Source organism: Lithobates pipiens, unplaced genomic scaffold (assembly GCF_037356315.1).
Source record: "Lithobates pipiens isolate NorthernLeopardFrog02 unplaced genomic scaffold, aLitPip1_a1.2 Scaffold_16, whole genome shotgun sequence".
Classification (NCBI taxonomy): Eukaryota; Metazoa; Chordata; class Amphibia; order Anura; family Ranidae; genus Lithobates; species Lithobates pipiens.
Genome location: NW_027507748.1, coordinates 546,916,960 through 546,942,017, shown reverse-complemented (window position 1 = coordinate 546,942,017; position 25,058 = coordinate 546,916,960). Strand labels below are relative to the sequence as shown.

Genomic DNA, 25,058 nt, shown 5'->3' with positions numbered 1-25,058 from the left:
CAGCGCTGATGAATACAGTATATATCCAAATTATCAGGGGGGCCACATTAAACCAAATCTAAACCAGGCATGTCCAAAGTCCAGCCCACAAGCAGTGCGGATAAATACAGTATATATCTTTTATGGCTCTGGGGGCTACAAAAGATATCTATATCCAAATTACCAGGAGAGCCACATTCCACCAAATATAAACCAGGCATGTCCAAAGTCCAACCCGTGGGCCAATTTCCGCCCATGGGCCGGACTTTGGACATGCCTGGTTTAGATCAAAACATATTCATGTGTTACAATGGCCCAGTCAAATACCAGACCTAAAATCTAATTGAGAATCTGTGGCAAGACTTGAAAATTGCTGTTCCCAGATGCTTTCCATCTAATCTGACAGAGCTTGAGCTATTTTGCAAAGAAGAATGGGCAAAATTTTCACTCAAGATGTGCAAAGCTGGTGGAGACAAAGACTTTCAGCTGTAATTACAGTGAAAGGTGGTTCTACAAAGTATTGACTCGGGGGGCTGAATACAAACGCATGCCACACTTTTCACATATTTATTTGTAAAACATTTTGAAAACTATTTAGCATTTTCCTTCCACTTAACAATTATGTGTCGGTCTATCGCATTAAAATCCCAATAAAATACATTTACGTCTTTAGTTGTAACATAACTAAATGTGTATGTGCCATACAAACGAATGGCTGCATGCAGATGTGCACGTGTAAATACTGATGCTTCTTTGCTTCTGTGTTTATCCCCACGTGTGTCCCATGTATTTTGTGAATGCAAAACATTCCCACATGTGTGGATAAATCCTGATGCAAAGAAGTATTGTCGTTTATAAAAGCACATCCGCATACAGCCATTCACTAATATAGCAGGCTGTACGTGGAACGTGTAGCTACCCTGGGCGCTGGAAAATGCTGTGAAACTATGCCAGGCATCTAAATTGCCCGTGTAAGCCCCATGAGCATGAAATGTTAATCTTTAGCACATAATGCAAATAAATAAATAAATAAATAAAATGAAGAAGACCAACAGTTTATTTTGAACAAAGTTTATTGATATAACTGTTTGGCTTGCATAATATTTCAAAAGCATGCAAAATTTGCAACCTACCATTCTTCTTTTAAAACTGTATTGATAGCTAGTCGGATTAATTTTATCAAATTACTGTTTATTCGTATATCAAATGTCCAGTTATGACCTATGTTCATCTTGAGTGCCGGTTCACACCGGAGCGACTTGTCAGGCGACTTAGCCGCCTGACAAGTCACACTCCGTTCTGTACTATGGAACCGTTCTAATAGGAGCGACTCAAGTCGCTCCGACTTAGAAAAAGGTTCCTGTACTATTTTTGGGGCGACTTCAGGCGACTTGCATTGACTTCTATACAGAACTCGTTTTGCAAGTCGCTGCTGAAGTCGTGTGCAGGTCGCGTCTGTGAGTCGCGCTGCAAGTCGTGTCGCCCCTGTGTGAACCGGCACTCTGTTAAGATGCTATGGACTGTTTACCTGAACATTTTCTTCACAATAAAAATGCATTAACTCAAAAAAATAAATTTGTTGTATTTTATCAGTACCAGATTTTGATTTGGTATCAGCCCCCTGATATGTACAGCAATACTTTAGCTGGCCATACACTGCAAATTTCATTTTGTCGAACGGATATCAAATACACACAAACAGATGCAGCCACTGTTAGGGTATTCTAACAGCCACCAACCAGGGCCGTCTTTAAGGCAGGGCAAAAGTGGCAGGTGCCTAGGGCCCCATCATTGTTGTGGGGCCCAAAGCAGATGCCTCATACTTGCCAACTATCCCAGTTTAAATTCCCTTGTCCCTTTAAGTTTTCGTCCCCTGTTATGTCTCGATATCTCAGTGTGAAGTTCTGTTACTAATGCTGCCCAGCTCAGCCCTATTGCCATGTACAGATAACTCACCTGTAGACCCTGTGTTTACATGTAATTAACCTGCATTGATATGTAAATATTTGCTGCATTATTATGTAATTTATATGTAAATGGTGGCAGCATTCACATGTATATGATATACATGTGAATGCTGCCCAATTTACATATAAATTAGGTCATATCCACCATCGCTTCTACTGAATGCTGCCCACTGGGAGGTAAAGGGGTATGCAGGAAAGTTTTGCCTACAACTGTGGTCATTAAGCCTAAAATCAGCCTGTTCTGCAAAGGTTAGCATATTGGAGGTGGAACCCTTTTTTAAAATAACATCTGAATTTTGAAGCCTTTGCATACGCACATCTCAGCAGATGTGTGAGGGTGTAATTAACAATTATGTTACTGCTGTGTATCTACTAAAGGGCAGTGTAGAATCTCCCCATTATCTACTTGCAAAATATTTCCAGGTTTGCTCTACATGATTCAAAATTTGCCACAGTGTACTGCCTCCTAACTAATCCTATCCCCCACCACTGCTACTGATCCCATCAAACTCCCAGAATTGCAACTGGCCACCCCCCCCTTCCCCAGCATTGTCACTGATCCACAGAGTCCTAGGATCCCCAGGAGTTTTCTGTCTATTGGTAGGTCCTCTCATCTCCCCAGTCCATGGTGTGCAGGCAGTGAGGAGATGATGTGCTGTAACCATTAGCAACCAATCAATGAGCAGTAATGATGTGCACTAACCTCTTGCAACCAATCACTAAGCGGTAAGGATATGCAGTAACCTCAAGCAACCAGTCAGTGAGTGGTAATAATGTGCAGTAACCTCTAGCAACCAATTAGTGAGTGGTATGGATGTCCAGTAACCTCTAGCAACAAATCAGTGAGCAATCTTGATGTAAAGTAATCTCTAGCAACCCATCAACAAGCAGAAGTCATGTGTTCTAACCTCTAGCAAATAATCAGCCATAATGTGTGCTGTAACCTCTAGCCGCCATCAGTAAGCAGTAATGATACACCGTAACCTCTGGCAACCAATTGCAATTGCTGCCTGATCTGATTCAGGAAACTGATTTTGAGTCTAGCTGCTATTTAATGTATGTCTCAGAGCAGGTGGAAGGCAAGATTGCATGGAAGGGGGGAACCCAAGAAAATGTTTGCCCAGGGTCCAATCAATATTACAGACGGCCCTGCGACCGACAGTAGCTGACCATTTGTGCTTTATAGTGTAGATAGAGGGTCTGATTCTATCAGTGTATGGCCAGCCTGGGGCTGAGAGAAGGAAGGGCAGCACTTAGAGCCCATTCCTTGTGCTGCTATGGGAGAGCTAGCAAGGAACATTCTGTGAGGCTGGGAAAAGAGGCGACCAGACTGTATTGCTTCACAGCAGCAGGCAAAATTCAAGTCACTGACCTGGCTCTGCTGTCTGGTAGAGTTGTGTATACCCCAGGACTTAAGGCCTATACACACGATAAGAAAATTGGAAGTTAAATTTTGTCAGACTAACGATCTGATGATTTTCGGATCGTTAGTATGGTGCTTTCGACAGCCGATTACTCATTTTCAGATGACAAAAACTGTATGTGCAGACTACAAATTTTTTATCGTATGTGAACACAAAGTCAGATTTTAATTTAGTACAGTTTTCATCTGAAAAAAATCGTAAGAGAAACACTACACATGCTCAGAAATGAAAAAATACACGCAAAACAATTCAACGCATGACATCACTTCTGAAGTTGAATTCTGTCGTACGAGAATTTTTGCATTTTGTTGAGTAACCTCTTCACTTTCGATATGAGACTAGCATTCAACAAAAAACGGACGAAAAATTCATCCGATAATCTGATCGTGTGTGCGAGGCTTTACTGGACCGAAATACAAATCCTTTTGCAGGTAAAAACATCCCTTCTAAGAATTTTAACTGTATATTTAGGTGTTTGCTTGGAGTTAAACTTTAATGTTTTATTATTAAATATTTTTTCAGGGCTGAGCTGTGTGTTAGTTTAAGATTTACTAAATCTTGACTCCACACCTGAAAACAGGCAAATCCATACTGACAGAAAATTGTTTTGTTTAACATTACAAAAAAGTAACCTAATTAATATTGTTTCTATCACTTATTAAGCAGTTACATCAATAGTTTTCTTTTTGGGATAAAGGTTTTACATCAATGAATGTAAGCTGACCAGTGTAAGCACCCCTGTCAGTGTTAAATGGTTTGTATTAACCTTTTAACTGCCACCTTTACCGGACAGCTTGCTTTGTTACGCTCATGCCAACAAGAGCATGACGATGTACGTAGGCACAATGGCACGGCTGGGCAAATGGGTGTAAGGTACTCTCCCTTTAAATTGTGGCATTGTGGGCACGCGCTCACGCCCGCCGCGTACTCCGTGACCATACTCGTGGGTCCCGCAGATGGCATGTCTGTCAGGGGCCCGCGATTGTGTCACGGAGTGGCAGAACGGGGAGATGTCTATGTAAACAAGGCATTTCCCTGTTCTGCCTAGTGACATGACAGGGATCTACTGCTCCCTGTCATCAGGAGCAGTGATCGCTGTCATGTCCTAGGTAGCCCATCCCCCCCATAGTTAGACTCACTCACTAGGACACACTTAACCCCTTGATCGCCCCCTAGTGTTTAACCCCTTCCCTGTCAGTTTCATTTACACAGTAATCAGTGCATTTTTATAGCACCGATCGCTGTATAAAGGACAATGGTCCCAAAATAGTGTCAAAAGTGTCCCTAGTGTCCGCTATAATGTCACAGTCAGGATAAAAAAAAATCCCAGATTGCCGCTATTACTACCAAAAATAACATTTTATAATAAAAATGCCATAAATCTACCCCTTAATTTGTAGCCGCTATAACTTTTGCACAAACCAATCAATATATTCTTATTGCAATTGTTTTTTTTTTTTACCAAAAATATGTAGAAGAATACATATTGGCCTAAACTGAGAAAGATTATTTTTATATATATTTTTTGGGGATATTTATTATAGCAAAAAGTAAAAAATATTGCTTTTTTTTGAAAATTGACGCCCTTTTTATTTTATAGCGCAAAAAATAAAAACCACAGAGGCAATCAAATACCACCAAAAGAAAGCTCTATTTGTGGGAAAAAAAGACATCAATTTTGTTCGGATGCCACGTCGCACGACCGCACAATTGTCAGTTCAAGAGACGCAGTACCATATTGCAAAAGGTGGTCTGGTCAGGAAGGAGGTGTATCTGTTCGGTGCTGAAGTGGTTAAAGGAAGTTGAAAAACAGGATTACTGATTGCATTGCCAGGTGTCATATTTTTGACAATTTTTTTTTTTTTTTTATAAAGTAGTGTTACCATGAATAAAAAGCATACATTTTTTATAATTTGTCCCATTTAAAATCACAATAAAATGATGTTTCTGGTACAAAACATGACAGTTATTATCAAATGAAAAAAGGTGTTTTGCACATTTTTCAACGCTGTAAAAACAAATAAATAAAAGGAAAAAAAAAGAAAAAAAAATAGCTATAAAGAAAATCGAAATAGGAAACAATGGTAGAAATAGCTAAGTGGAAAAGGGAAGGAATGAGTTAATTAGGTACTTTTACCTGATTAGGTACAGTTCTTTGACTAATGTCATATTTAGCGCATGCCTTTGATCCACATGCAATAAATAACTATAGTTGAACAAAACATTGTGAACCGATAATGAAAATTGTGTGCCAATCAGGCTACAAGGGAAAGCAGTCCTGTGCCCACTGCTCTGAGTGCAGGCCAGGGATTCAAACAAATGTTAATCAAAGGATAATTCCCATGAAGCCGCACATCAATGCAGACCCATTGGTATTGAAATGAATGACAGTCTCAGCCTGGGCTTCAGGTCGTGCTCCCAACAGGTTTCGCTCTGTCCTTCGGCTCTTAATCATGGGGATCATCCTCTGAGGGGTGGAGTGAATTGGAGACGGGGCCTGGTGGGATCCCAGGCTGAGACTATCATTCATTCCAATACCAGTGGGTTTGCACTGATGTGCAGCTTCATGGTAACAAAACATTGTTACATTGTATTGCTCAATGACACTTGCAGGCTATCTTCAAGAATCATTTTGCAGAGAAGCAGCTCAATTTGGACAGCTGGTTCTGCTTTGTAATACACACCGATTGCTGTTTTTAGCAGAAATTGTGTTGAAGTTTGTTATAATGTATCTCCTACATTTAAAATACTCAAGTGGTTAAAACTCTTTGAACAATTAGGTTCCATCAGGGTTTTTATTTACAGTATGTCTATATGCAAAAGGAGCTTTGCTGTGAGCTGCGGCTAGCACTGTTGGTACTCTGTGTACTCCCAGCAGGGCTGTATGTACATAAGGCACTTGTGAGCCAGTACCTTGGACAGCAGGGTTAGAGGGGCAGAACAAGTTTTAACATTTACAAACGGGGTAATATTTTTCCTTATTTAAATTTCTCATTCTGTCCGCCTCTAGACATCTGTGACTAAATTCAACTGTAGAGAGTACAGGTAAAGTTAAGAGGAGTCAGAGGGCTCTTTGTAGTTCGGAAAACATAAAAGCAAGGGTTCCCTTCTTTAGTTTGGTGATCTGTATATTTGAAAAGTAGTCGTGCATCAAAAGCAGAGAACATGCTGCCTCCAATAGCGCATTCTAGCAGTATTTATTTTTAGTTTTTTTTTCACAAAGAGATCACATGACACAAAGGGAGAAGACTTGTATATAATGATGTCATCAATTCTTCACATGTGTCTAGGTCAACAAGATGTCTAAATACAGCCTTGCTACTAGGTGTATTTAAAACACCTGCAGGTGTGAAATCTTATCAGAAATGGTCAAAATGTCTGGTATATTGTACAAAGTGCATTTTAACACAACTAAAGAAATAATAAGCTACTGCAATGCTTCAACATCTGCCATGTCATTAAATATTGTGTTATATTGCCCTCTAGTGGTGAGTATCGGTTCAAATGATTGGTAGTACAAGGTTTCAAGGGTTGCACAGCGCTTTCAGTATGAACTGGAGGAAATAATGGGTGACTGTAGATAATCAACAATCTAAAAAATACAGTCTGAATAAAAACATTAAAAGTGCTTTTAAATCCAAATGTGTCAAGAAGCATGGTGATTTTCCTTGTTTGTTACATAAAGTTGCTGATATCTAGCACCTTATTTATGTTACTGAAGCAGTCAGAGGTATATTTGCACAGATCTATAGTATGGTATCTTCTTCCTTTCATTTCTGGACTGCCAAAGTCTTCGTAGCAACAATCTTTCTGGAACCGACTGTTAGAATGCATACCACGCCCAGACAGAATTATGGTCAAATTGTCATCGTGACACATATGACTGGCTTGTAGTAGCACTCAAGAATTGTGGGTTTGATGGACGCCTTGTGTGTGAATAGCCAAATACATCCATGAACAGGTATGTCTGTTGCAAAACCATCACATTTTGTGCTCTCACTGAAGTTGCCAAGGAACCTCCGTCACAGGCCTCTCTGCCTGGTGCCACCATTCTGAAGACAGCTCTGCAGATAGGAAACCACAGACTGATGGAGGTGCTGCTGGCTACCTTTTGACAGGAAGAAATGGTCTTCATCAGGATAAATCTACAAGGTAAAACAGAGTTATATTGAATTCAGGTAACTTAATGGAAATGGACATTAATATACTGTAATAACCACACTAATTTGTTTTCACCCCTTTTTTTTTAACAAAATGTTCACCTCCATCTCCCTTTAATTTTCTTCTACTTGTTGCTTACTTTGGGTTAAGCGACTAATACCACAGAAATTCTTAAGGTGGACCTTCCCTTCAGTGTTATACTTGGCTTAGTTTAAACACAACCCCCCCCCCCCCCCTTCCACAATATGCAATTTTTTTTTTTAATCTTCTGTTTCAGGTCCTCACCCCCCCATCTTCATTCTCACCTAAGAGAGATAGCATAGTCACCGCTCATATCCCAGGAAGTATCATCTGGATTACAGCAGCCAAAGGAGAGCAAAGTTGGCTACACCATCAGGAGGCCAGCTGTCAGAACCGGAAAGACACAGTTGGCTTTCAGAACCGGAAAGACACAGTTGGCTTTCAGAACCGGAAAGACACAGTTGGCTTTCAGAACCGGAAAGACACAGTTGGCTTTCAGAACCGGAAAGATACAGGCTTTCAGAACCAGAAAGACACAGTTGGCTTTCAGAACCGGAAAGTCACAGTTGGCTTTCAGAACCGGAAAGACACAGTTGGCTTTCAGAAGCAGGCTGTGAACAAGGAGCAGTGGATCCCAGCAGACCAATGCTGGATTCGCTGTTCATGTGAGGATATTTCTCAAAGATAACCCAGTTTAAAAGGGGAGAGTGTGCTAAAAAGGGGGCAGGCATGTGGGGATTGCTAATTAAAGATTTTTAAATGGAAACAAACGCCAACTGGCACAGACTCAGAGAATTTTTGAACAAGAAGAAAAAACAGGTAGGCTTTTAGCCTGGATCTCGAGGAAGCAATCCCCGGTCTGTGCTATAGCCCATCTCCGTGGATGCGGTGGGGCCCTGGTGATAGACCTGGTTGCTATCAATGCTGGGTTTGCAGACTACTACTCGGATCTGTACTCATCTAGGGCACGGTACTCCTCAGAGGAACTGCGTGGGTTCCTGGATGCTGTGCCACTACCCATCCTCACCTCTGCAGAAAGGGACAGTTTAGATGCCCCAATTACACTGGAGGAGGTCCAACTGGCGTTAAGTTCCCTGCAACCAGGGAAAACTCCGGGAGTAGATGGACTTCCCCCCCCGAATTTTATAAAAAATACACGGCGGAAGTGGCAATTGGGATGCATGACATGTTTACGAACACCCTACAGGAGGATTCTCTCCCACCTTCTATGGCACAAGCCATCATAGTAGTGATACCCAAGCCCGGGAAGGACCCCCAATAATGCTCTTCTTACAGACCCATTTCCCTGCTGAATTCTGATGCTAAAGTTCTAACTAAAATTCTCGCCAATTGTCTAAACGAGGTAATACTATCCCTGATCCATGAGGATCAGTCGGGATTTATGCCAGGTAAGGGGACAGATATAAACAACCGCAGACTGTATACCATCTTGGCCTCTCGAGACGAGGCGGGTGTGAAGGAAGTGGTGGCCTCCCTAGATGCGGAAAAAGCTTTTGATTCTGTTGAATGGCAATATCTGTGGGAGGTCCTCCACGAATTCACCAACAGCTAGAGTACATACTGGCACGGTCATCTCGCCACCATTTTCACAGAGCAGGGGTACGAGACAAGGGTGCCCCCTTTCTCCAGGGTTGTTTGCATTAGCAATTGAATCCATGGCCGCTCTTCTCCGCTCTGCACCCGAGGTTCAGGGTATTGTTAGGGGCCCTCTCCAAGAGAATGTGTCGTTATACGCTGACGACACCTTGTTGTATCTTAGAGATGATGGGACATCACTGCAGGCGGCCCTATCAATCATTAACAAGTTCGGACAATACTTGTATAAATTGGGGGAAATCTATACTATTTCCCCTCCATTCTGAGGCTACTACATCACAGACAGATGGGCAGCTTTGTAGGGTCTCACAATTTAGATACTTGGGTGTGGAGATCCACAGGGATCTGAGACAGTATGCTACCCTTAATCTGACCCTAGCGGCCACTAAACTCTCCCAAAAATGTAGCGCATGGAAATCTTTACCCCTAATACCGGTGGGTAGGGTTAATTTAATCAAAATGTCAATACTACCCAAGTTTATCTATCGTTTCAGACGAACCCCTGTACCCATACCAAATAGCTTTTTTAAACATCTGGAAGGTATCGTCACCTCCTTTGTTTGGAATGGGAGGGCCCCTAGAATAGCAAGAACGATGCTACAATTGCCGGTTACACTAGGGGGACTAGCCCTACCCTGTTTCCTGAAATATTACTGGGCAGCGGTCTTGGTAACTGTTAAATGGTGGCTCTCGGAGAGCCCAGCCAACCCTGCATCCACCTTAGAGGCGGTGCTCCTTGGTTCATATGCGGAATTGAGGAATTTAGTACATAGAGGTCCCGGTTCTAGCCACGAGTGACATTACCCATGAGTGCAACCCTTAAAGTGTGGGACACTATTAATAAAAAACTGATAGGGTCCAATGTATGGTCTCCAAAGACTCCCCTCTGGGGAAACCCCCGTTTACCCCAGTTCTGTTTCATACCGGACCCAGTGATATGGGCCCAACATGGGATCACGCCCCTGGGGGACATAGTGTCCCAGGGACTTCTAATTCCCTTTGACACCCTGAAGAGAGATAGAGGGTTATCGAACCGCATGTTCTTCAGATTCCTTCAACTGCGTCATGCTTATCAATCCCAATTCCCATCCCTGGTGGTTCTGGAGATGTCAAGGGTGGAGGGTGAGCTCGGATCAGCTGGGGGTGGGAAAACACTATCCACAATATACAATATGCTTGCTGCCCTGGACACGTCCAAGGTCTCCCAGCTGTATGAGCTCTGGCAGAAGGACATTCCAGACTTAGCTGCCGATGACTGGGAGGAAGGTGTCCAGCGCTACTTGCCCCTTGTGGTATCTGCAAGAGACAGGTTCATACAACTGAAATTTCTTCACCGGGCATACTATTCCCCAGCACGCTTGGTGAGAATATACCCTGAATGAACAGCGAATTGCCCCAGGTGCAATCAAGACTGTGCTGACTTTTTTCACCTGGTCTGGTGATGCCCCGGTGTGGTTGAGTTTTGGGAAGACGTCATGACCGACATTAATTCTATTGGGAAATTGAAGGTCCCCTATAGCCCGATCCCCCTCCTGTTGGGAATTTGTGACTCTCTCAAGGCCTCTTGGGGGAAGAAATTATTTGTCTTCTATACTACATTATACGCTAGGAAGACAATACTGCTGCAGTGGAATCAACCCCGGCCGCCCACTAAACAATGCTGGCAATCTTTGGTGAATGCAGCTCTGCCGCTCTATAAATTAACGTATTTAGGAAGGAATTGTCCCAAAAAATTTTACAAAATCTGGGCACCCTGGATAGAGGCGAAACATCTCACGATTGATTAAGTCTGCAAGCCACTTCCCCTTACCCTGATATATGTTCTCCATATTGGCCACTTTTAAATCTCAATTCGGAGCGTAGGATGAGGAGCTGACCCTATGGAATGTAGTTAGTGGATTCCCCCACTCTTCCCCCCTGCCTGCGTACAATATTTATGGACTATTTTAGGGGTGGAATGTGAGGCGCTTGGTCTAGACTAACTGTATATTGTATCTGACGTCGCTTTACCACAAATGTTTTGATATGCAATTAAACCACGTATTCTGTCTATATGTATCTGAACCCTGGCATTGTAAGTTTGTTTTCTGAAATGTAAATAAACTTTGTGTTAAAAAAAAAAAGATATTTAAATGGAAAAGGCTTTGCTTGGGATTTCAGAGTAGCTAAGAACGTGGGGCTGGATTACTAAGGGCAAATAGGCTGTTCACCTTGCAAGGGAAGTTGCACTTTGCTAGGGAATTAGGTTACTGAATGTGGGGAAGTTTCATGTGTAAGGAAAAAAAAAAAATTTGCTTTTACATTCTTGGATAATTGGAAGTCAGCAGAGCTTCACCTTATTTGCTAAGCTATGGGGCAAATTCCCTTGCAAAGTAAATTTGCCTTTAAAAAGTAACCTCACTGTGTGGTCAGTTCACTACAGGAAGCTAGGAGCACACTAGATAATTTGTTCCAACAAATGTCACTTTTGCTGGCCAATTTTGAGTGCATATAGGGGAAAATATAAAGGCATGTAAAATAAAAAGAAAATAATTTAGCTGAATAATCTCATTTTTAACCATATACAGTTATCAAAAGGCATTTTTTTTTCTGGTTCTTTATGTAGCTACAAAGAGACATCTGTGGGCACCCACGTAAAAGGCTTCTTGGCCAAAGCTATGACATGTTTATATAAGATAGGAACATTGCAGATCTCATTTTCCTGTAAGCATTTTCTGCAATAGAATTCTACAGTCATACCCTTGAGGTGACATTGGCTCCAGCCTGGATGAGGCGATTCAGTAGTTCAGCGGTATGCTGGAAATGCACGTTGGCTTTTGGAGAAAAGAAATACAAAAAAAAAAAAAATGGATAGATAAAAACAGTGAGTGAACAATATAAAGAAGCAACTTTATATTAGCAAAATAAAATATTATGTAGTATAAGTGATCACATATTTAATGGGATCAAAATCCAATCTTTTCACTTAGCCAGATTTGCAAAAACAACTCAAGTCTTTGAAAAAGTAATTACATTGAAATGAGGAACTGATAAACTTACTAAATATATGAAATTACCATTTCTTTACTTTTTTTTTGTAGTGATTGATAAGGCTAAACACCATCCAATATCTGATACTCTGGAATATTTTGTATCGGAGCCCATTCTTTCCTGTAATAATGACTGACAGTAGCATTGCACTGTACTCATGCAAATGCTCCGATAACCGAAAACCGGGCTCAAATCGGCTCTGCATGGACTTAAATCGCACTGCAAAGAAATGCATGTGATTTGAACAGGGATGAGGTGCGACTCCTACCAGAAGCACATGTGGCTTCCCACACCACTCCTGTTTGAACTCGGGCTTACCATAGTGATTTCAGCCTTGGTTCACACGCAGAAGCCTGGGTTCACACAGGAGCAGTGTGGGAAACCGCATGCAATTTGGACAGTAGCACCGCATTCCTGTTCAAATCGCATGCAATTCTTTGCAGTGCAATTTGAGTCCATTCATTTTGTATGGGCTCAAATTGCATTGCAAAGGTATTGATACTTGGTATCGGTGAGTACTTGACCTAAAGTATCGGTACTAGTACTCGCCAGTAAAAAAATGGTATCTGTGCAACCCTAACTGACAGCAAAGCTTACAAAAGACAATCAGGAGAGGCTTATGTTGCACCAAGGGAGCAGTTCTTTTTTTTTTTTTTTTTGATGCAGACGTATCAGTTATGACATGTTGAGAAGGAAGTTGTCACATGCAAGTCAAAATATTTAGCATCCAGGTAGGACTGAACAATTTTAAGACACCGAGGGGTTGATTTACTTAAAGCAAATAGATTACTAATTTTGCAAAAGAATTGTCTCTGAACTTACTAAATGAGGTGAATCTCTGTTGACCTCTATCATCCAATCATGTGCAAGAAAAAATGCTGTATTTTTATTTCCTTATATGTGATTTTCTTTGCAAAAAAATAAATAAATAAAATGTCACCACATTCATTTAGCTAAGAGAAAATTCTCTTCCATTCATGGTGGTGTGTTGGCAGCCCATACATAATAAAGGGGCAGCCTTAAATGCCAACCCTGTGAAATCTGAAAGTTCGCCCTTGCAGTAGGGACGCATTTGCACTACAAGCATTAACTTCTTCTAATTTATGTCTAGAGGGCAGAAAAAGCAGATGACACTCCCCCATGTTCCAGCAGTGGACTGTTTGTTGGCATCGGTCTTGATGACGTCCACTGGAGCATGGGGGAGAAGACACTGTCGGATCAGTCTACCATTAAAGAGAATCGAAGGATCAGGTAAGTAAATCTACTTTTTCATGTCCCATAGACCTAAACAAGCATGAAGGCAAGTAGAGGTGAAAGGGGTTGTGAACCGTTGTTTTTTCGTTTTTGTTTTAAATAACAAACATATCATACTTACCTCCACTGTACAGTTCATTTTGCACCGTGTGGCCCCCGAACCTCATCTTCTGGGGTCCCCCGGCGGCTCCTTCCCACATCGGTAAACCCCATGGGAGAAGCGCTCTCCCTGGGAGTTACCTTTCATCCAGCATTTGAGTGCATAGACACAGAATGCCAAACTCGGGTCCCACCCCCCAGAACACGTGTCATTGGATTTGATTGACAACAGTGGGAGCCAATGGCTGCCCTGCTATCAATCTATCCAATCATGAGCCAAGAACCCCAGGGCAGAGAGGTACAGTTCGTCTCCACTACGGGAACGAACGGACTCAGGTGAAAAAACAGGGGGGCTAGGGGGCCGGTCAGCGTCAGAAGTTTTTTCACCTTAAAATGCATTAAGGTGAAAAAACACAAGGGTACAACCCCTTTAAGACTGGCTCTACATATATTATAAAAGTAAAAGTAACAGGGGTCCACACCCAAGGGGGCCTAGGGCTCGGAGTTAGAGAAATGTGTTGCTCATCGCCATTTCCAGGGTATGGCTCTCCAGTTATTGCTATTAGGGGGATTGTCCTCCCTGAAGGAACCTTCTATGGGCTATGCCAAGTAAGGACTTTCATCCTGTGCAGGTACGCTAAGGCAGCCACAAGCATGAAGTTAGGGACTAGGGATGTTAGGAAAAGTCTGCACTTTATGATAAATTGTTACCTGTGTCTGCCATCATGCCTACTTATTTAAGTGAAGCTTTTGAAACTTTGCCTTTGCCTGGTCTGAAGTTACCTGAAGTTACCAAAGGGGTATAATGCAAGTAACTGCCACTCATAGTCTACAAGTCTACAGCTGGGTCACTAAACACATTGGGGTATGAAGACAGCTTTGTAAGAGTTAAAGCGAAGCTCCACCCAAAAGGGGAAGCTCTACTTGTCTGCCCCCCCCCCCGCTGCCAAATTTGGCACCTTTTGGGGGGAGTGGGTACCTGATTCTGACAGGTAGCCATTCCCACTTCCGGCTCAGTTCACCGCGGTGAATTGAGCCAGACGTTTCGCCCCCCTCCTTCCCCCACAGCCGGCTCATTCAGAAAGTGCAACATGCTTCATGCTTGTGCAGTAGGGAGCCAGCTGTGAAGCCGCAATGCTTCACTGCCAGTTTCCCTTAGGCAAGATGGCGGAGCCAGCACCCAACAGCTGATTAAAAAATCTGCTTGGGTGAGGACAGCGCAGGATTCCTGGACAGGTTAGTGCCCTAATATTAAAAGTTTAATTTCTTCTGAAGGAGCCTGGAGATCCTCTTTAATGCTATGTGAAGTATAAGTGGTTACCAAGGGTAAACAAAGGTTTCTATATTGGTCATAAGCATGTACTTGTGACAGGTGGGATAGCTTATAGCAGGAGGAGTTGCTGTCGGTACTTTCTCGGTGAGTATGTCCATCTGCCATAGCAACGGGAGCACATCAGCAACGTAGGGGTCCCCAGCTTGTACACAGGTATGGAAGAGGAAGAGTTAAAAAGGAAGTAAACCCTGATGGGTTTACTTCCTCTTTTAGACCCTGCAAAGGTAAAGCATAATGGACTACTATGCATCGCATAGTAGTCCATTATGTGTCACTTACCTGACACAGGAGCCAGCGAAGTCACCGATGTCCCCTGTAGTCCGGAGCATCCATCTCCTTGGTGGGTCTCGCTGCTCCGCCGCTGTCATTCGGCGAAGCCGCGATGACGTTACTCCCGCGCTTGCGCACAGGAGCCGCCACTCGCGGCATATAGCCGTTGACAGCGGCGTGCTCAGTGCGCCTGCGTGCCGCTGTCTACGGCGCATACGCTGTAGACAGTGGTGCCTGTCTTTCGGCAAATATCTCCTAAACCGTGTAGGTTTAGGAGATATTTCTTGGACCTACAGGTAAGCCTTAATCTAGGCTTACCTGTAGGTCAAGGTGGTTTATAAGGGTTTACAACCACCTTAAATGTGGTTAACGCATGGGTCCATACTGTTACTGGAAGTGAGGTAGCGGAGATAGGCTGGACAGGTAGAGAGGGCAAGGGCTTTGCATGTCCATCCTAAATGCACACGTAACTGAGGTGATTTATATTACTTTGAGAGAGTTTATTGGTGATTGGTCATCTGTTCAAATAAAGGTACCCCATGTGTAAGGCAGTGACCCTGCACAAAGTGCCTAGCATAGGCCAGAAGAACCCTCCCTTTCATATGACCCACACTTGGTACCCAATGAGGAGGAGAACATGGAGGACAGGACTTCCACCACATGACCCCTACAACGACAAGCAGGTAACCCCTGCAACGGGGGGCACAGTTCACTGCAAGGGAGAATTTTCAGGTTTCCTGGAATTCAGCTTTAATACAACGAAAATTAACACGTGCTGCAACAAAATGTAACTGCTTTAAGTGTGAATGGGCCTGTTCTTTGCTTTTTAAAACAGAAAATAATATGTGTCTTTTTCTTCAGTTTTGGGATGATGGGTGTAGAGTAAACCATTCCTTTATGTCCCTCTGTGTACCAGAACTGATTCAGGACTGATATATAGAACAGATACAATTTATATGTCACTAATACAGACCACTGGAGCTGAATGTACAATTGGCCACAGGGATATATAAGAATAATTTGCATGGCTCACTCATTATCCTGCAGTTGTATTGGACTTCATGATATGTAAATATCTTCTGTTTTTGGAATGTGCACTTTACTTTACAAAGCTTTATTGTGAAGCTTTTTGCGTTTCTTTTTACCTAATCTTTTACACTTACCGTATATACTCGAGTATAAGCCGAGATTTTCAGCCTCTTTTTTGAGGCTGAAAGTGCCCCCCTCGGCTTATACTCGAGTCATCGCTGTCTGCCCGCTCGATCAGCGTGTCGAGCAGACAGACAGCGGCCATTCTGATTCAAAAGCCGCGCCTCCGGCTCCGCCTTCGCCTGTGATAGGCGGAACACTGAATTTCCCAGCAGCCTGTGTTCCGCCTATCACGGACGTCGTATCATCCTCGTACTACGGACGAGGATGATACGACGTCTGTGATAGGCGGAACACAGGCTGCTGGGAAATTCAGTGTTCCGCCTATCACAGGCGAAGGCGGCGGCGCAGCTTTTGAACTTTACAATGGCCGCCGACGAAGAGGGCACGGGACGGCACGGGACGGGACGGGACGGGGGCAAGGCAAGGCAAGGCACGACACGGGACGGATGCAAGGAGGCAAGGCAAGGCACGGCACGGGACGGAGGCAAGGAGGCAAGGCACGGGACGGAGGCTCGGGACAAAGGTAGGCTGGACACACACACACACACACACACACACACACACACACACACACACACACACACACACACACACACACACACACACACACATGGATGGAGACACACACAGGGATGGATGGATGGATGGATGGAGACACACACACACAGGGATGGATGGATGGATGGATGGATGGAGACACACACACACAGGGATGGATGGATGGATGGATGGAGACACACACACACAGGGATGGATGGATGGATGGACACACACACACACAGGGATGGATGGACGGACACACAGGGATGGACGGACACACAGGGATGGACGGACACACAGGGATGGACGGACACACAGGGATGGACGGACACACACACAGGGATGGACAGGCATGTCTCACCCTCGGCTTATACACGAGTCAATAAGTTTGCCAGTTTTTTTGGGGGTAAATTGGGGGCCTCGGCTTATATTCGGGTCGGCCTATACTCGAGTATATACGGTAATTGCCTTTTCTACATTTATATTTGTTTGTACTTATTTTGAGGCAAATAATGTTTAGAGGAGTCCTATAATTGCATTTAATTAAAATGCAAATGAAGAGCACAACTTTCTCTGACAAATTATGGATCAGTGCTAAGAGAAATATTTAGCGGATACAATTCATCACAACAAAAAAAGTAAATTACGGCAGGATCCACAAGGATGCTCTGCAAAACTTTATATTGGGGGGCAATTCATCTAGACCTGCTTAAAAAAATAATAATTTCTATCTCTCTTTAAGCAAAAAGAAAAAAAAAAAAAGAAGCAATTTACACCTTTAAGAAATATAAATAGAAAACTGGAAGTAAGCAATGGGGGATCTTTACAAAAGGCAAATCCACTTTGCACTGCAATGCACTTGGAAGTGCAGTCGCTCTAAATCTAAGGGGTAGATCCGAAATGAGGGGAAGCTCTGCTGATTTTATCATCCAATCATGTGCAAGCTAAAATGCTGTTTTTTATTTTCCTTGCATGTCCCCCTCAGATCTACAGCGACTTTACTTCCAAGTGCACTTGCAGTGCAAAGTGGATTTTCCTTTAGTAAATAACCCTCTATGAATACTAAACAACTGAATACTAAAGTGCTCTAATTGTGCAGTATCTTCCCTCTGCTCTTCCTAATATTTGACATTTTCACAATAAATCCAGACAGTAAATTTTTACGCATTCCCAATGTTGGATATGAGTCATCAGCAGAGCATTTTAACTGATGATGTGGCCGGTTTTATTTTCCAACTATAATTATAGGCTTCACAGAAAAAAAAGTATATTTTGGTTTTAATTTAACCGTGAAAGGATGTTTGTATAGGCAGACGGTTGTCCCAGCTTCTCTCTGTCTGTGTCACAAATCTACTTGTTTCATCATTCTTTCTTTGTACAGACATCCTTAAATAAGAAATGTCAGCAAAGGAGGGTTTTTTTTTTAAAAAAGAGTAAAGCTACTGTACTGGACCCAGAGTGGTATTAAACCCCAAGCCAAAAATGTAATATATTGCAGCTTACCAATCATTAGATGTGATGGCTACGTTAGTTTTCTTTTTTTTTAGGCTTTCTTCCCTCTGTTTTCACCTGGTGATCAGCCCAGTAACACACCTACTGTATTAGAATGCCTACACTCTGGATGAAGGAGCAACAGAGACACCTCTGGACAGCAACATTATCAGTCTCAAGGGAGGGGATTGTTAGATGTACTTGCAAATTTGGATACACTAACAAATTGAAGCCAAACTCCAGCTAACATTTTTTTAACCAGTTAGAGCAAAGGTTTTTTTTTTGCCTTTTGGGATGAAGGTTTTACATATATAGATAAACACTGACCATTGTAAGCACCCCTGTTAATAGTAAAATATTTGAATTTGCGGTGGTGTACAACACTACGAAGAGCCGAGAAAATTAAGTTCAATGCTTCCGAGCGTGCGTCAAATTGTTTGAGCATGCGTAGGAATTTTGCTCATCGGAATTTGCACAGATGATCGGATTTTCCAAATGAAACTTTTTATCCAACCGAAAAATTGAGAACATGCTCTCAATCTTTTTCTGGCCCAAATTCTGCCAGCAAAAATCCGATGGAGCATACACACGATTGCATTTTCTGACCAAAAGCTCTCATCGGACTTTTGCTGGCGAAATTTCCGATCGTGTGTACGGGGCATAAAAATTGGTAATCTGCAATATAAAAGTTTTTAAACTGTTTGCTTTTGGATTTAATACCACTTTAAAATGGTGAGCAATCCTTATGCCCCCACGTAGCTGTTTGGAACATACAGTGGTGTGAAAAAGTGTTTGCCCCCTTCCTCATTTCCTGTTCCTTTGCATGTTTGTCACACTTAAGTGTTTCGGAACATCAAACCAATTTAAACAATAGTCAAGGACAACACAAGTAAACACAAAATGCAATTTGTAAATGAAGGTGTTTATTATTAAAGGTGAAAAAAAATCCAAACCATCATGGCCCTGTGTGAAAAAGTGATTGCCCCCCTTGTTAAAACATACTATAACTGTGGTTGTCCACACCTGAGTTCAATTTCTCTAGCCACACCCAGGCCTGATTATTGCCACACCTGTTCACAATCAAGGCATCACTTAAATAGGAGCTGCTTGACACAGTAAGGTCCACCAGAAGATCCTTAAAAGCTACACATCATGCCGAGACCCAAAGAAATTCAGGAACAATTGAGAAAGAAAGTAATTGAGATCTATCAGTCTGGAAAGGGTTATAAAGCCATTTCCAAAGCTTTAGGAATCCAGCGAACCACAGTGAGAGCCATTATCCACAAATGGCGAAGACATGGAACAGTGGTGAACCTTCCCAGGAGTGGCCGGCCGCTCAAAATTACCCCAAGAGCGCAGCGACGACTCATCCAAGAGGTCACAAAAGACCCCACAACAACGTCCAAGGAACTGCAGACCTCACTTGCCTCAGTTAAGGTCAGCGTTCATGCCTCCACCATCAGGAAAAGACTGGGCAAAAATGGCCTGCATGGCAGAGTTCCAAGGAGAAAACCACTGCTGAGCAAAAAGAACATCAAAGCTCGTCTCAATTTCTCCACAACACATCTTGATGATCCCCAAGACTTTTGGGACAACATTCTGTGGACCGATGAGACAAAAGTGGAACTCTTTGGAAGGTGTGTGTCCAAGTATATCTGGCGTAGAAGGAACACTGCATTTCATAAAAAGAACATTATACCAACAGTAAAATATGGTGGTGGTAGTGTGATGGTCTGGGGCTGTTTTGCTGCTTCAGGACCTGGAAGACTTGCCGTGATAAAAGGAACTATGAATTCTGCTGTCTACCAAGAGATCCTGAAGGAGAATGTCCGACCATCTGTTCGTGTACTCAAGCTGGTTCTGCAGCAGGACAATGATCCTAAACACACCAGCAAATCCACCACCGAATGGCTGAAGAAAAACAAAATGAAGACTTTGGAGTGGCCTAGCCAAAGTCCTGACCTGAATCCTATTGAGATGTTGTGGTATGACCTTAAAAAGGCCGTTCATGCTCGAAAACCCTCTAATGTAACTGAATTAGGACAATTCTGCAAAGATGAGTGGGCCAAAATTCCTCCAGGACGCTGTAAAAGCCTCATTGCACGTTATCGCAAACGCTTGGTTGCAGTTGTTGCTGCTAAGGGTGGCCCAACCAGTTATTAGGTTTAGGGGGCAATCACTTTTTCACACAGGGCCATGATGGTTTGGATTTTTTTCACCTTTAATAATAAACACCTTCATTTACAAATTGCATTTTGTGTTTACTTGTGTTGTCCTTGACTATTGTTTAAATTGGTTTGATGTTCCGAAACACTTAAGTGTGACAAACATGCAAAGGAACAGGAAATGAGGAAGGGGGCAAACACTTTTTCACACCACTGTAGTTACATAACTGGTAAGGTTGAAAAAAAGACACCAGTCCAACCAGTTCAACCTGTGGTGTGTGCATGCGCTTGTGTTTATGTTAATAGTACATTGTATATCCTTGTGTGTTGTAATCGTTAAGGTGCCCATCTAATAGTTTTTTATATCTACTCACGCAGATATACTGCAGCAGAATGGCTCTCCTGGGCAAAATCCCAATATGGGCCGTTCTTCCCCTTTTTGGCCACCAGAGGGCATGCATGCACTGCCTGTCACACGCAATCTTTGCCATAGATTGTAGACGCTATAACTTTTGCGGAAGCTATTCAATATACGCTTATTGAGGTTTTTTTTGCCGAAAATATGTATAAGAATATATATTGGCCTAAACTGATGAAGAAATTTGTTTTTATAAAAACAATTGGGGGATATTTATTATAGCAAAATGTAAAACATATATTTTTTTTCAAAACTGTCACTATTTTTCTGTTTACCTCTGTGGTTTTTATTTTTGTACTATAATCAAATATCACCAAAAGAACGTTTATTTGTGGATAAAAGGGATGCAAATTTCATGTGGGTACAGTTTCGCATGACCGCGCAATTGTCAGTTAAAGTGACGAAGTGCGAAATTGTAAAAAGTGTTTTGGTCAAAAAGAGGGTAAAATCTTCCAGGCTGAAGTGGTTAAACTATCGACGCTCCCTGCTGATACCACTGAACATCCAAGGAAGTGCAGAAATACTCATACTGGTAATGCAATTTCCACAACAACTCCATGGCAGCCCACATTAAAGAATTATTCCTTCAGTATTGACTGATTCTGAGTTGAACTCCCCATTCCATAAACTGAAGGCATAGCTCCCAACTGTCCCTGATTTGGAGCAATGTCCCTCTGTCGCTCTTTCCACCTCATTTGTCCCTTATTTTAGTCTGATCCATATAGTTGTGTATAAAATGTACTTTTTATCTTTCAAAAAGTGTTTCCCAGTGCTAAACATTTCATTCAATTTCTAAATTGCTGCATTTGTAAATTTTAATAGCCAATATAAAGAAATAGTAGTGGTAAAAAAAAGCCCTTGTGGATTTAATGAACTTTTTTTTGGGGGGGGTTATTTTCCTTTAAGGGAGCATGGCAGGGTGTGTGTCCTATGTCCACATACGTTTGCTAGTAGGTGTCGCTCATTCCCATCTCAAAATGTTGGGAGGTATGTATATAGTTGTATATAAAATGCACTTTTTATCTTTCAAAAAGTGTTTCCCAGTGCTAAACCTTTCTTCCAAATTCTAGATTGCTGCATTTGTACATTTTAAAAGCCAGTATAAAGGAATAGTAGTGGTAAAAAAAAGCCTTTGTGGCTTTAATTAACCTTTGTTTGGGTTAATTCCCCTTTAAGGGGATGTGGCAGGGGGCGTGTCCTATGTCTACATACATTTGCTGGTAGGTATCCCTCATTCCCATCTCAAAATGTTCGGAGGTATGTGAAGGACACATTTGTTTCAGTAGGATCAACAACTCCAGAATCCTGGAATGGATCTAGACCTACTTTTTTGCTGCCATAGACCGACAACCACCCTGATAGTCTATTTTTGGTTTTGTGAAAATGCATCTTCGCTGTAATCTAGAGGTAAATTTTACTGAAGAAGATTGGAGGTCTGTAGTCCTCAATCCAATACAATCCTCAGAAAAAAAATTGGGGCCATGACAAGATCTGACTATTGCGTGTTTATTATCCAGCCTAAATCTTGTCCTCCTCCCAAAAATAAAATATTGTAGGTAAAGCCCCACACACACAGATTTTTCTGCAGATTTTTTCCCTTCAGATTTACCAAAACCATGTAGTGCAAGGGCCTGCCTGATTGCATACAAATTGAAATTCCTAAGGTTTGACCTCATATTATATGGTTTTGAAGGAAACAATTAGCATTTTGCTGCAGTCTTTTGCCTTGTACACACGGTTGGACATTCCGACCACAAAATCCGTCTGATTTTTTGAGACGGATTTTGTCCGAAACTTGTGTTGCATACACACGGTCGGACAAAGTTGTCAGAAAATCTGATCGCTTGGAACGTGGTGACGTTCGTTGCGTATGACGGGACGACGTAGAGGCTAGTAGCCAATAGCTTTGGTCACGTAATTTATTCTGAGCATGTGTGGCACTTTGTCCGTTGGAATTCTCTACAAACGATCAGGAAAAGTCAGATTGGATTTTTTTGTTGGAAAATTTTAGATCCTGCTTTCCAATTCTTTCCGTCGGAAAAAGTCTGATAGAGCCCACACACGATTGGATTTTCCGACAATATAATCCGATCAGACCTCTTCCGGCGAAATTTCTGACCGTGTGTACAGGGCATAAGAAATGTCATTACCTCTGCTATCACTGTGATGAAGATGACAGGGACCACTCCACTGACAAAGCAAACGGTAAAGCACACAACAGAACATGCAGAATTTTGGGCAAGTATAATTCTTCATCATATTAATGACTATCACCATCATCATCGTAAAAGATTATACGAGCGTCCTCATTTCAATTTTAGAGTATAGTAAGAAAACAAGCACCCTTCCAAAATAGAATGAGCCCATCACATACTTCTGATTATAATAAATTCTTCAAACTTTGCAAACTAGAACTTGCTGAACGTAACCATCACACAGAGTTGCACCGAGCAGTAGATTAGCAATGCAATATTTCAGGATGCTATTCATTCAGTTTACAGCACACAGCTCTTAGGGAACATTAATTTTAATAAAGGATGGCATAAATCTTAAGTCCTATGCACACTATCAGATTTTCTGCAGATTTTTGTCTTCAGATTTACCAAAACCATGTAGTGTAAGGGCCTGCCTGATTGCATCCAAATTGAAACTCCTAATGCTGCATACACACGATCTGAATTTTGGCCAGCAAAAGACAGATGAGAGCTTTTCATCGGAAAATGCGACCGTGTGTATGCTCCATCAGAATTTAGCTGGCTGAATTCCCGCCAGCAAAAATTGGATAGCATGTTCTCAGTTTTCCAGATGGAAAAATTTTCTATCGGGAAATTCCGATCACGTGTATGCAATTCCGACGAGCAAAAACTCACGCATGCTCAGATTCAACTACGAGATGGAAGCTATTGGCTACTAGGTATTGAACTTCCTTTTTCTAGTCCCGTTGTACGTGTTGTACGTCACCGCGTTCTAGGCGGTCGGAATTTGGTGTGACCGTGTGTATGCAAGACAGTTTGAGCGGAATTCCATCAGAATTCCGACGAGAAAACCATCAGAGCTTTTTCCAATGAGAATTCCGATTGTGTGTACGCGGCATAAGGTTTGACCTCATATTATATGGTTTTGGTAAATCTGAAGGAAAAAAATCAGTAGAAAATCTGATAGTGTGTATGGATCTTAACCCTTTTTATGAAGGTAAATGTTAGCACAATATCATTTCATTGTGGCCCCAAAATGATCTTAGATCCCTTCCATGTGCTGTCAGTTCACAGGCACATGCACAAACAATGTAATGCTTGCTGTTAAGGGCAGAAAGCTTTCCGTCATCTCAGCCTGTAAAATCATACACCATGCAGATCACAGGAATAATATCTTACCCAAATTAAAATGTACAATGGTAAATGACTTTTTGCTAGGTTAGTTGAAGGCAAATATTGCTTGATGTTAGGAACTTTGGTAGCAAAAATCTCTCCCACTTATATGTTCACATTCTCTATTAATACATGCTTTCCCTTTATAATGACATTAAAATAAAATGATTCAACATGCACCTGCTCATTCCATGGATGAGTGTCTCACCATCTGCAGTCCCATGAACAAGTAGAAATTGCTGACTCTGTAACCTCTGGACATCATTTAACACAGAGGCCATCTATAGAGATTGACGCAAAGATACAAATAAGGTAAGGATTCGACATATCCTGATTTAAATGTTGTACACAAATGGCGGGTGCATCGGAGAGCAGAGAACACTTGACAGCGGCTGGGAATTCAAGGAGTGGTGATGTCGTCCCCTGGGCTCCCATGTACCAGCCATCGTTGATGCTCCCTCTTCTCCCCTGTAGCTACTGCTAGCTGTTACAGGGGAGTAGGATCGCATGACCGGACCAGGCTAAAAATTGGTAAGTACAGTATCTCACAAAAGTGAGTGCACTCCTCACCAGGGGCAGACTGACAATTGGGCCACTCGGGCACTGCCTGAGGGCCCCGAGCCACTAGGGGGCCCCATCAGGGTTGACAGCCTCAGAAAAACCAGGGACAGTATGTAAAAATCTGTGTTTTTTTTTACATCTGTCTCTGAAATGTCCCTTACCGACATCCTTTTGGTCTAAAAATCCCAAGATTATAGCTGCCCCACCT

At 42.3% G+C, this 25,058-nt stretch overlaps 1 protein-coding gene across 2 annotated transcripts in view; it reads right to left on the bottom strand.

Annotated features, from left to right (window-relative positions):
• Nucleotides 1-1,034: 1,034 nt before the first annotated feature.
• LOC143983561 (inactive dipeptidyl peptidase 10-like) overlaps nucleotides 1,035-25,058 on the bottom strand; it is a 322,327-nt gene continuing 298,303 nt past the window's right edge. Inside the window, exons 24-26 of one of the 2 annotated variants that reach the window (XM_077483372.1) lie at nucleotides 24,498-24,570; nucleotides 11,909-11,982; nucleotides 1,035-7,515 (exon numbers count right to left, since the gene is read on the bottom strand). In XM_077483372.1, coding sequence (XP_077339498.1) covers nucleotides 7,393-7,515; nucleotides 11,909-11,982; nucleotides 24,498-24,570 — 270 coding nt within the window. In that variant the 3' untranslated portion in view covers nucleotides 1,035-7,392. Of the gene's footprint in view, nucleotides 7,516-11,908; nucleotides 11,983-24,469; nucleotides 24,571-25,058 lie in introns of both variants that reach the window. The other variant, XM_077483371.1, reaches the window with a different exon arrangement.